At 49.5% G+C, this 11,305-nt stretch overlaps 1 protein-coding gene across 6 annotated transcripts in view; it reads left to right on the top strand.

The window, feature by feature from the left end:
- TMEM63C (transmembrane protein 63C) overlaps positions 1-11,299 on the top strand; it is an 83,270-nt gene extending 71,971 nt beyond the window's left edge. For all 6 annotated transcript variants that reach the window (XM_025192178.1, XM_025192177.1, XM_025192180.1 and 3 more), the window contains 5 exons: positions 4,381-4,486; positions 4,885-5,052; positions 5,405-5,520; positions 6,678-6,749; positions 7,083-11,299. In XM_025192178.1, the coding sequence (XP_025047963.1) occupies positions 4,381-4,486; positions 4,885-5,052; positions 5,405-5,520; positions 6,678-6,749; positions 7,083-7,295 (675 nt within the window). In that variant the 3' untranslated portion in view covers positions 7,296-11,299. The remainder of the gene's footprint in view (positions 1-4,380; positions 4,487-4,884; positions 5,053-5,404; positions 5,521-6,677; positions 6,750-7,082) is intronic.
- The last annotated feature ends 6 nt before the right edge of the window (positions 11,300-11,305 follow it).

The following is an 11,305-nucleotide window of genomic DNA, read 5'->3' as shown; positions in this document are numbered from 1 at the left end:
GATGCTCTGGGTGAACGAGCCACCAAAATCAGAATCATAGGCACGTCTTATAAAAGTCGCGCTCGAATACGGGAAGAGGTGGGCGGTGGATCAGGCTGCCACGCTCCTCTGAATCTCACACAGGGTCTCTATTACCCTGCCGTGTATCCAGAGTCCCCACGAGATGGATGTGGAGTCCTCTTCGGCTTGGGCGGAAACTGCTCAAGCCTCTTATACGGCTAACAGGCCAATCGTTAGCCGCCACGTGTGAATAATTTAAAACTAGCCAATAGTGGGAAACGAATTTGCATACTGATGGCGGGAACTCTTTTGCACCGTGCATTTCTCTTGCAACTTGAGCAATGCACTCTGCAAAAGAAGCTGCAAATAGGCGGGAAACTCGTCCCTGCACCAGGGTTCTCCTCTGTAACAGGAAACTCTCCCGTGCAATGAAGCTGCAACTTGGCAGGGATAATTCTGGTGCCGAAGCACACACAAAATCATGCCTTTGGGTCATGACACCCTCCAGCAACAGAACACGCAGTCCAGAGGGGAAAGGACTTGAAGAAGCAACTTAACTCTGGGAAAGGGCCGGAGAGCTACAGGACTGCAACAAGTGCTGCAAAAGGGAAGTAAGTAGGTCAAAATGCAAAATACATCCAATGCATGTATACAGATGTGAGAAGTATGTGGAATAAATAAGATGAGCCGAAAGCTGCAGCCTGTGAAAAGAACTGTGATCTGATTAGCATCATAGAGACCTGGTGGGACAGCTCTTATGACTGGAATGTCAACGCTGAGGGCTACACACTTTTTTGGAAGGACAGAGTTGGGAGAAAAGGAGGTCGTGTTGCCTTATATGTCAAAAACACATACACTTCTTCCTTCGTTCAGGAGGAAGAAGACAGCATTATATTTCTTTGAAGATGAAAGGTGAAAGATACAGCACCGATGTAATGGTGGAGATGTATTATAAGGCACCAAATCAAGAGGAGGAGATGGATGAGGCAGTCTTCAAGCAGGTGACAAATCTATCCAAAAGCTATGGGATGGTACTTTTGGGAGACTTTCATTTTCTGGACATCTACTAAAAGAACAGTACAACCAAACAAAATCTCAAGCCAGTTCATAACTTGTGTGGAGGACAACTTTCTGTTCCATAAAGTGGAGGATACAACTAGGGAATCATCTCTCTTGGATCTTGTCCTGACCATCAGGTGAGAACTGGTTGAAGATGTGAAGGTGAAGGGTAATTTGGGAGGAAGCAGTCATGATACGATAGTATTCCAGGTCCTGAAGTAGATGTCAACAGAAGTAGATGTTAGATTTCAAAACGGTGGATTTCATCTGACTCAAGAAATTAATAGACGTGATGTCTTGGGTTGGATAGACTGAAGAATAAAGGCACCTAGAATGGCTGGGAGCTTCTGAAGGGCACTGTACTGGTAGCCTGACAAGAAACTGTCCTGACACAATAGAAGCACAAGAAGAATGACAGGAAACCAAATGTGGCTGGACAAGAAGCTTCTAAAATGCTTCAGAAGCAAAAGGAAAGCATACAGGCAATAGAAAAATGGGCAGGTCACTGAGGTTGCATACCGAGAAATAGCAAGAACCTGCAGGGACAAAATCAGAAACGCAAAGATAAAGAACAAGCTGAACCTGGCAAAGGAGGTTGAACACAACAAGAAGAGGTTCTAGAAGTATGATGGCCAGAAAAGAAGGACCAAGGAAGCTGTGGGTCCTCTGTTAACAAGCCAGGGGGAACTCCTTACAGAAGATGTAAAGAAGGTGAATCTACTCAACAGCTACTTTTCCAGAGTCTTCACAAAAAAATTTAGCTACAGCCAGACACCTACGAAGGATTATCTGGATTAGGAAGCTGAGGGAGGGGAAAACAAAAGAGGTTGTCAGAGAGCTTTTTCTGGATCTGAATGAATTCAAGTAAGCAGGGCTGAATAAACTTCATTCCAAGGTACTGAAGGAACTGACAGAGGAGATCTTGGTGCCCTTAGAAATTATCTTCATGAAGTTGTTCAAGATGGGCCAGGTACCAGAAGACTAGAAAAGGGCCAACAAAGTGACCCTCTTTAAAAAAGGGAAGGAGGAACTGGGGAACTACAGACCAGTTAGCCTTACCTCAATACCTGGCAAGTTACTGGAGCATATCTTAAGAAAGGTCATTTGCAAGCATCGGGAGGAGGAAAGGCTGTGATCACAAGCAGCCAGCATGGATTTATGAAAAACAAATTGGGTAAAACAAACTTATTCTCCTTCTTTGACAAAGTAACTACTTGGGTGGATGAAGGGAATGCTGTGGATATAATGTATCTGGACCTCAGCACAGCTTTTGACACAACCTTCTCAAAAACAAGTTAGAAAAATGTAGGCTGGATAAAACTACTACAAGGTGGATAGATAACTGGCGTAATAGCTGCAAGCAAAGGATAATTATGAATAGGTCCATGTCAGAATGGCAGTAGATTTCAATTGGAGTCCCACAGGGGTCTGTCCTGAGCCCAGTGCTGTTCAATGTGTTTACTAATTATTTGGATGCTGGCATAGAAAGCTTCTGGAGCAAGTTTGCAGACGACACAGAACTGGTGTAAACACATTGGAAGAGGCAAGCGCAGTTCAGAAAGATCTTGACAGATTGGAAAGTTGGGCTAAAGCTAACAGGATGAAGTTCAATGCAGACAAATGCAAAGTGCTACACTTTGGGAGAAATAATCAAAAACATAAATATAAAATGGGTGACACCTGGCTGGATGGCAGTTCCATGGAAAAGGACTTGGGAGTCTTGATAGATCATAGACTCAATATGAGTCTGCAGTATTATGCAGCTGCACAAAAGGCAAATGCAGTGTTGTACTGCATCAATAGAAGCAGTAGGTGCAAGACACAGGAAGTGATAAGTGCCTCTACTTGGCAGTGGTTAGGCCCCATCTGGAGTATTGTGTGCAGTTCAGGGCTCCACATTTTTAAAAATGACACGGAGAAGTTAGAAAGGGTCCAGAGGCAGGCAATAAAGATAATAAAGACTTGGAAGGCAAGTCAGATAAGGAGAGGCTGAAGGAGCTAGGCATGTTCAGCTTGCAGAGAAGGTGCTTAAGAGTGAACATGAACAAGTTACCCAGAGAGGTGATGGACTCTCCATCCTTGGAGGTTTTTAAGAGACCGCTAGACAAAGCCTTGACTGGGATGAGATAGTTGGGGATGGTCCTGCTTTGAACAAGGTGTTGGACTAGATGACCTCCTGAGATCCCTTCCAACCCTGATTTTATGATTCTGTGATAGCAGTCTACAAGTACTTGCCGTAAAGAGGAGGGAAAGCACCAGAGGCATTGAGTGTTGGCTACAGACAAGGATGGGCACTTTGACTGGCGTGGGCCAGTGCTCCCGCTGGGACTAAACCCAGACGTTCCTGGCTAGAGGGTCTTGCCTCTGTGCTCAGGGTCAGGCTGATCCCCATATTTGGGGACAGGAGGGAATTTTACCCCAGTCAGATTTGTATGAACTGTGGGGGTTTTTGCCATCCTCTGTAGCAGGGGTGTGGCCCTCTACCCAGGATCTCTTGAGTATATATTGACAACATTTTATAGAAGCAGGACATTGGTTGCTGTGGTTCCCCTAATTTACCTGTGGCAAGTTAGGGTGTTAAGTCAGTGTTGTGTTATGGTTGAGGGTAGTCTTATGTAGAGGTTAGATTATGGTTGTATGGGATGGTTTGGATGGGGATGATCCTGCCTTATGCAGGGGTTGGACTAGATGAGCTCTAGATGTCCCTTTCAGCCCTACATCTCTGTGGTTCTGTGCTTAAGAGCCTGGGGCTCTGTGAAAAGACTGGGGCCTAGGGATATTGTGTGAGTCTGGGCCGAGTGCCAGTAGAGAGGGGGCAAGCTGTACTGCTCTGGGAAGGCAGAGGGAGAGGGGCAAGGACATACCTGTTTTTACTCAGCGGTTCTGGCTAAGGAAAGCTGTGGAAAGTTGTGTGGTGGGCTGGAGAGTGATGGCTGTGCAGTGCTGCCTAGAGGGACTGCAACAGTAGTAGGAAAGCACAGGGGCCTGGGCATAACTCAGAGCTGTGGAGAAGAAGCTGGGGAGGGTTGGGGTGTAGTTAAGACAGCACAGGGCTGGGTCTCAGTAGATTTGGGAACAGTTTCTGGCTCTATCAGAGTCCCTTTGTGCAGTGGGGCAGCTCATCTCTTCTCTCTGCTCCACTTCCGGTCATTTAAGTTCCCATCTGCCTGTAGGCTGTAAGTGCTCTGGGACAGGAATTTTAGAATGTGTAGAGCCCCTAGCATGATGTGCCCTGACCTCTGCTGAAGTTTCTGGGTGCTGCTGTACTGGGAACAGTAATCTGGAGGCAGCAGGGTAACCGTGCTGTTGGTTGTGCCCCAGAGCCAAGCCTATGAGTTCCAGTTCGGGCTGGAGTACGCCTGGACCTGTTGCATCTTCGCTGTCGTCATGACCTACAGCATCACCTGCCCCATCATCGTCCCCTTTGGTGAGTGCCCATATGAGTCTTGTGAGCTCCCTGCCCTGTCCGCACTTGCCCCATCTTTAGGCTTGGACATTGCTAGAAACAGCCTCTCCCACAGCCAATGGAAGGTTCCATATGTTCCCCTGGGAGGCAAGGGGATTGGTATGGAGGCAGCCTAGTCAGCCCCCTGGCTCGCTAGCCTTCTGCTGAGGACTGCCTGCCATGCAGTGACTAGCATATCTGGCTGGGCATGCAACAAGATGAACAGGGATCTGCTGCAGAATCCTCTGCTCCTAAACTTCACTGGTACCAGGCCCCCAGACTCTGTGCCTGGACTTGTCTCCTCTCCTCACAGTGGTGCTTTTTGCTTTCCCTCTTCACCCTGTGGTTGTGCCTCTCCTGACCCTTTGCCCTTCCCTCAGGTTTGCTGTACATGCTGCTGAAACACATGGTCGATCGATACAACATTTACTACGTGTACATCCCCACCAAGCTGAACCAGCGCATCCACTCAGCAGCCATCAGCCAGGTGGTGGTGGCTCCCATCCTCTGCATGTTCTGGCTGCTCTTCTTCTCTGTCCTGCGCCTAGGTAGGGAGGGCTCAAGCAGGGACACCCCTCACCCAGCCCTTTGTCTGTGGAGCCAAGCTGCCAGCCACCACGCATCACCTTCATGTTGGGAACAGAAGGGAGTGGGAACGGGGTGAATAGGGATTGAGGCAGGAACAAGATGGGAGGGTAACCAGCCAGATGTGGGACAGAGGGACTAATGCTCAGGGGACCAGGGGGGTGTGGCTCAGTCAGATGTGGGGCAACTGTTTAGCTCATGCTCAAATGGAGAGGGAGTTCAATGCATGTGGGCCGGCCAGTTCTCAGAGGCTCCTGTGGGGGCTTGGAAGTAGAGCTGGTGGATTCTGAGGCAGCCTGTCCATCTCTCTATCAGGTCCTGTCCGTCCTGTTACCCTCTTCACTTTTGTGGTCCTTCTCTTCTGCATTATCTTCTCCTTCTTTGGCTTGTGTCTGAAAAAGCTGCAACCAAGAAAGCCCTCCAGCTACCAAGTGAGTTCACCAGACCAACCTGTCCAGTCTCTTAGTGCTGTTTGCTCAGTGTGTCTGCTTCCAGCCTTACAGATTCAATGCAGTGCCTGAGGATTTAGCTCCATCCAGACAAGGTACAGGGCTGAACCCCTGGTGCTGCAGACAGCACCCCCACCCCTGTCCATTCAGCCTCCTCAGCTCTCTGGCTGAACTTCAGGTGTTGTGGCCCAGCTCAGAGTTCTTCCCACTCCTTCCCCTGTCAGTGTTCACATCACAGGGAAGCACAGGGGTGCAGTACTGTCATACACATGCCATTGCCCTGAGCTTTTTTCTGTCCCTTGAGGGAATGAGCTCATTGCCTGTTCCAGGAATTTTGCCTCCTGACCAGCAGCCAGCTGAGTCCCATAGCTGGTCGTGAACTCATAAGCTGGGCCCTAAAAGCAAAGTGGCAGATGCACCATCCCAAAGCTGCTGGCAGCCAGGCCACTGCTATGGGATCTCAGGTAGTAGAAGCAGCTGTGAGTCTGCCAGTGCTCTACTGTATCTAATAGACTTGGGCTCTGGCCAGCTCAATGAAGCCTAGATCTCAGCTAGGGAATGGGTCTTTGGGTGGTGTGAACATGGCAACCTTCCTCTCCTTCCCATTGGTCTCCCAAGGCTGCAACAGGGTATTCCAGCCCATTGTCTTTTATGGGGGTTTGTCCTTCATGGATTTGAGCTGTTGTTCCCTCCCTGATCATAGAATCATATGGAGGGTGAGCTGGAAGGGACTTCAAAAAACAGTTATTCCAGCCTCCTGCTCAAGGCAGAATCATCCCTATCCAAACCATCCAAGTGCTTGTCTAACCTATTCCTAAAACTGCACAGTCTACCCTGTCAAAGACACCAAAAGCACCCTAACCTGTCACAGGTGAAGCAGGGGGATGAGAATTTTCAGTGTCTTGTCACTGCAAGGGTTGTCAAAATACACTAGAGTGATCCAAGGAAGAGGGCCATACCCCCCACTAGAAACAAAGGCAAAAACCCCTACAGTCCATTCTGATCTGACTATGGAGTAAAATTCCTTCCTGACCCCAGATGTGGCAATTGGTCTGACCCTGAGTGGAGGGGACAGACCCTGTAACCAAGAATGTCTGTGTTTTATGATGATGTCACATTCTTCTTCCATCTGCCTACAGATGTCTGAACAGTCTGATGGGGCCTTCAATGACACGGAAAGAAGCAGCATCTCCTCAACCCCTAACTCCAATGTAAGTCTATCCACAGTCCTCACCTCCCAACTGCCTTGTGAGCCTCCGGCTCCTGCCCTATGAGCCACTTATGCCTAGGGCCAAGGCAGCATGCTTGGTTCCCTCAGCTAGTGGACTTTCCAGAAACCTTTCTGAGTGGAAGTGATGATCTCCAAGTGTGGTTGCTCACCTCCTGGTACCAGTAGCTCTTACGAAATGAGAACAATGGAGCCCCAGTCCCATCCCTCCATTTGTCCAGTCTGCATTCTGACTGGAAAGTGGGGGGCCTCTTTCTGATCCCAGACCCACAGTGCTTTGTCCCTCAGGTCACACCCACTCTTCTTCCTGTCCCAGATGTTTGTGGCCACAGTACTGCAAGAGCCAGAGCTGAGCCTCACACCAGCTGCCTCCCCAGCCCACCAGTCCTATGGTACAATGGGCAACCGCCTGGAGCCAGCAGAAAACAATGAGGAGAGTGGCCTGCAGAGCTTTGAGACAGAGCTGGAAACTGTGGAGGGTGAGTACAGGACCGGGCCAGTGTTGGAGAACCAGGTCCGCTACCAGTGATTGCCCTTCAAGGACGGCACCAGCCGCACAGGACCACCAACCCTGGAGGATTGAGAATGTGGGGAAAGCGCCACTCCTGTGGGCCCCCAGCTTCCTGAGCTGCCATACTGAACCTGCTGCCACCTCTCAGGCACCAGCACCTGGCGAGGGTCCAGTACCCCTAACTGGACCAAATCCAACATAGCTGAAGAGCTGTGGCCGGCCTGGCCTGCAGGAGCGGTAGCAGTGGCGTAGGAGTGGTGGCCTCCAGCTCACTCGCACAAATCATACTGTGGTCTAGGGCTCTGTGATGGAGACAGAATTGGACTGAGGGAGAGACCCCAGGAGGCCACGCTGCTTCTGTCCTGTGCCCCAGCTCCTGACTGCTGGAGCCGACTGCTTGTGCATCTCATGCTCTGTAGCCCGCCTGCCATCTCCCAGCAGCCCCTTCCTTCTCCTGAAGAAGAGGTGAGCCTCCACAGACACTTCCAGCCTTTGGTTCAGCATCCTTTTGGGAAGTGAGGATGCAGCAGTGTGTGTGACCGTCCCCTGACAGTGAGCCAAGGGGTATTCAGACTCCACATGACACCAGGCTGCAAACTACTGTTATCTCCATAGTTTGGGGGTGGAGGTAAGGGGGGAAGGGGCTGGGATTCTTCTCCTGCTGCAAAGGAAAAATACCCAGACAGCTCACATGAATGTGTCCAATGCAGAAGCAAAAGGCCTGAGGCATTTTGGCTACTACGGGAACCAAACAGACTCAAGTGCAGATGCCAAACCTTTAGCTTTGTGATGTGCCCTCTTGCTGCTGCTGCCACTGCCCATATCTGCTGCCTCAGAGTTGGGGCGGGAGAGCTGCCCTGCTCCTAGTCCCCAGCACCAGCCCTGGCTTCCTACCTGTTCCCCTCATGTCCGCTTCCAGCTGGGTGTGAGTGCTGAGCACGGTCTGTGTCTGGTTCTTTTTGTCATGCTTTGGTGTCAGCAGTTCTGCGTGCTACCTGCTGCTATATAAGGCAGCCTGAGGATGAGATGCAGGGCAGGGGAGCCCTGAGGCAAGGCTGGGACAACAGGCAGGTGGAGGTGAGCTGTGGCTATCTGAAGTATTGACCTTTTGAACATCAGCCAACATGTTTCAGTCTGTCAGCCCATTGTGCATGATGTCCTGGTGCAGGTGTGGCCAACAAGGCATTTATTCAAGAGGCAACAGGAAATAAGGGGTTTCTGATGCTGTAATGCTTTCCTGATGGGTACATGCTTCAGGGAGGGTTAGATGCTGGAATGCCTTTGAGGTTCTAGGTCATCTAATAACCAGCCTTGCCCCTCTAGACTCACTCTGGAAATCCCCAGGGTCGCAAAGGAAATCTCATTCTGGCTGGCACTTGGGAGCTCTCATGTGTCTGAAAAGTGTAAGTAAGGAGGGGCCCAGGAGCAGAAGGTATCTGTTTCTTGGGACTTTCCTAATGAGGGGACACTTTAAAGCTGTAACTGTCTATCTAATCCCAGGCTTTTGAGGACTGCTATGCTTGCTCTAACTGCAGCAGTTCCCTGCAGAGGGCAGTGTTCCAACAGTGAAATGCAGCCCCAGTGTGGAAGCTGCAGCATACACAGCTGCTGGCAGTAAAGGAGTTAAAACTGACCTCCAGTAGCAAATTCAGGTTGGTCAGCCCCAGCAGGAGCCTCTGAGTAACCTGCTTAGGGCAAGAAGCATGGGAAGAGAAAGTGAGTTAGTGAACTGCTGACATTGATACTTCAGAGGTACCAAATTTTACAGTCTCTGTTTAGGAATTGCCCAGTGCTGGAAGGCAGCCATCTCAGGGGAAGACTGCTCTACCTGTGTAACAGCCCCATAGCATGACCAAAAATGTCAAGGCATCCATCTGCAGCTGCAACTGCATCTTGTGCTCACAGTCCAGGGTCAGGTCAGGTTCGGCTCACAACCGTCTTGGCACAGCCTGACTGTTGCATGAGGCAGGCGTATCATGGAATTGTTGCCAGCAGGGGACTGGCAGTGACCTCCTGGGTCTGATCCTCTGCTCTAATTGGCACCAGCCACAACATAACCATAGCATCTCTGCAACTTAGAAGCAGCTTAGATTTTAGCCCTGAGTACTTCCACTAGGCAGCTGTCGCCAACCCTCACTACTCTGATGGCCAGAAACCTACTCCTTTCCAGCTAAAATTCATTCCTGGCCAGTTCATGCCCGTTTGGTCAACATTGTCCTCCAGCTTAAATAGTTCTTGTTCCTCCCTGTTATTTATACTCTAAAGTAGTTATATACAGTAACAAGACATCCCTCGCCTTCATTTTGCGAAGCTAGACATACCAACATTTTTGTCTCCTCTCATAAATCAGCTCTTCCATTTCACTACATCTTCCTTGAACAGGAGTGACCAGTCTTGTACACACAGAGGCAGCCTTGCCAGTGCCTTCTACACTGGCATTAGAACTTCCCCATCTCCACTGAAAATAGCTTTCCTGCTCCATCCCAGGAACCCACTGACCTTTTTCAGAGCTGGACATTCACAGCATGACTACAAGTTGCCATCAACTCTTACACCCAGGGCCTTCTCCTTTTGTGATTCCCAAACAATGGGGTCCCAGTTTATAGCAGAAGCATTTGTTTTTCGTTACCCAGTATATGTCCTTGCATTGTGTATGATTGAATTCCATGCCATTCTTCCAGTCCTCCTCTGGTAATCTGGTTCTGCCCACAGAATATCTGGCTGTAGTGATGATGCCTCCTAGCAAATCTCATTAGCTCACTTCTTTTTTTTTTTTTTTTAATACCAAGGTCACTACAGGAAATAATTAACGGTTCAAGCTCCTTGAGGAGCTCCATTATCAATCTCCCACTATCCTATCACTCCTCTTAGATTAGTAAAGCAGTTAATCTTATATTTAATGTCCAGACAGATATGATGTACCACATTTCTGCTCTCAAGAAAAATCAAATCAAAGGCAGCTACCAGATAGATTGTGCCATTCTACCCTTGGTAAACCTCTGTTGTGTTTTGTCCCAAACATGCCTCAAAGGCACAAATCGCTCAGGTCAGCTTTGGCTCATGTCCACTGTGAATTGGAAGCTGGGCATTTCCTTCTAAGTGTTTCCTATAGGCTTACCTTTCTCCAGGCACTGAACTACAGTCAGAAGAGCCTCTGGAAGGCTGTTTCCTTCTCCAGTTACACCCAGCACAAGGCCCAACATGTCTGATGGTGTGTTACGCTGCATGCATGTTCCTGAACATTCCTGCCTTCACACTATGAACCCTCTCATGGCTGCATTCACATGTAGTTCCCACCTGTCAGCATATTACCTGAACAGGGAGGTGTTCAGGCTGAATTTAGAACTGCCCTGGAATTGACTCAGGCTGCTAGGCCTACCTGAGCTACCCACCAGTGCAGAGTTCAGCCCTTTGTTGCGCCAGAAAAACTAGCTAATTAAAAGCAAATGGTAGGGGGACCACCAATGCTGTCCTGCTGCCCTAAAAGCAGCAGCAGTCTGACCCCTGCTTTTCAGGATGGGGCCCACAACCCCTACCATAGTGGTGCCTGTTCCCAAAGCAAGGCAAGGCTGAGTCTGGAAAACATTGGCGTGCAAACACAAGAGCAACTGCAACTTCATTGGGCAGGCAGAGACTGGAGGACAGCATTGGCAACACAGGAGTGGGGTGAACTTTGGTCTCTTTGTCTAGAGTGACACAGTAATGGTGACTGCTGCAATTTGGGAGTTAAACCCACAGAAAGGTGCTAGGCAGCCACTGCTCCCTGTACAAAGAATAGGGAGAGGTTGGTGCCTCCAAATGGGACCATACGAGTCAGCACACTGAGCAAGGAGCAGCCTCAGATGGCTGATAGGAGAGGCTGCTGCTATCCCCCTGCTTAGAGGGTGGACTTAGAGGGTGGGGTGTCAAGTCCTTTCTACATGCAGCTGGAAGAAAGACCCTCCCCTGCCATGCACAGTCCACTATCTCATTGGACATCACCCCAAATTTGGGAGAACTGCACTAAAATCCTTTCCCTGTCCAAACAG

The sequence above is a fragment of the Alligator sinensis genome, unplaced genomic scaffold (assembly GCF_000455745.1).
Source record: "Alligator sinensis unplaced genomic scaffold, ASM45574v1 scaffold1185_1, whole genome shotgun sequence".
NCBI lineage: Eukaryota > Metazoa > Chordata > Crocodylia > Alligatoridae > Alligator > Alligator sinensis.
The sequence above is the reverse complement of the archived record's forward strand: the minus strand, read 5'-3'. Positions and strand labels throughout refer to the sequence as shown.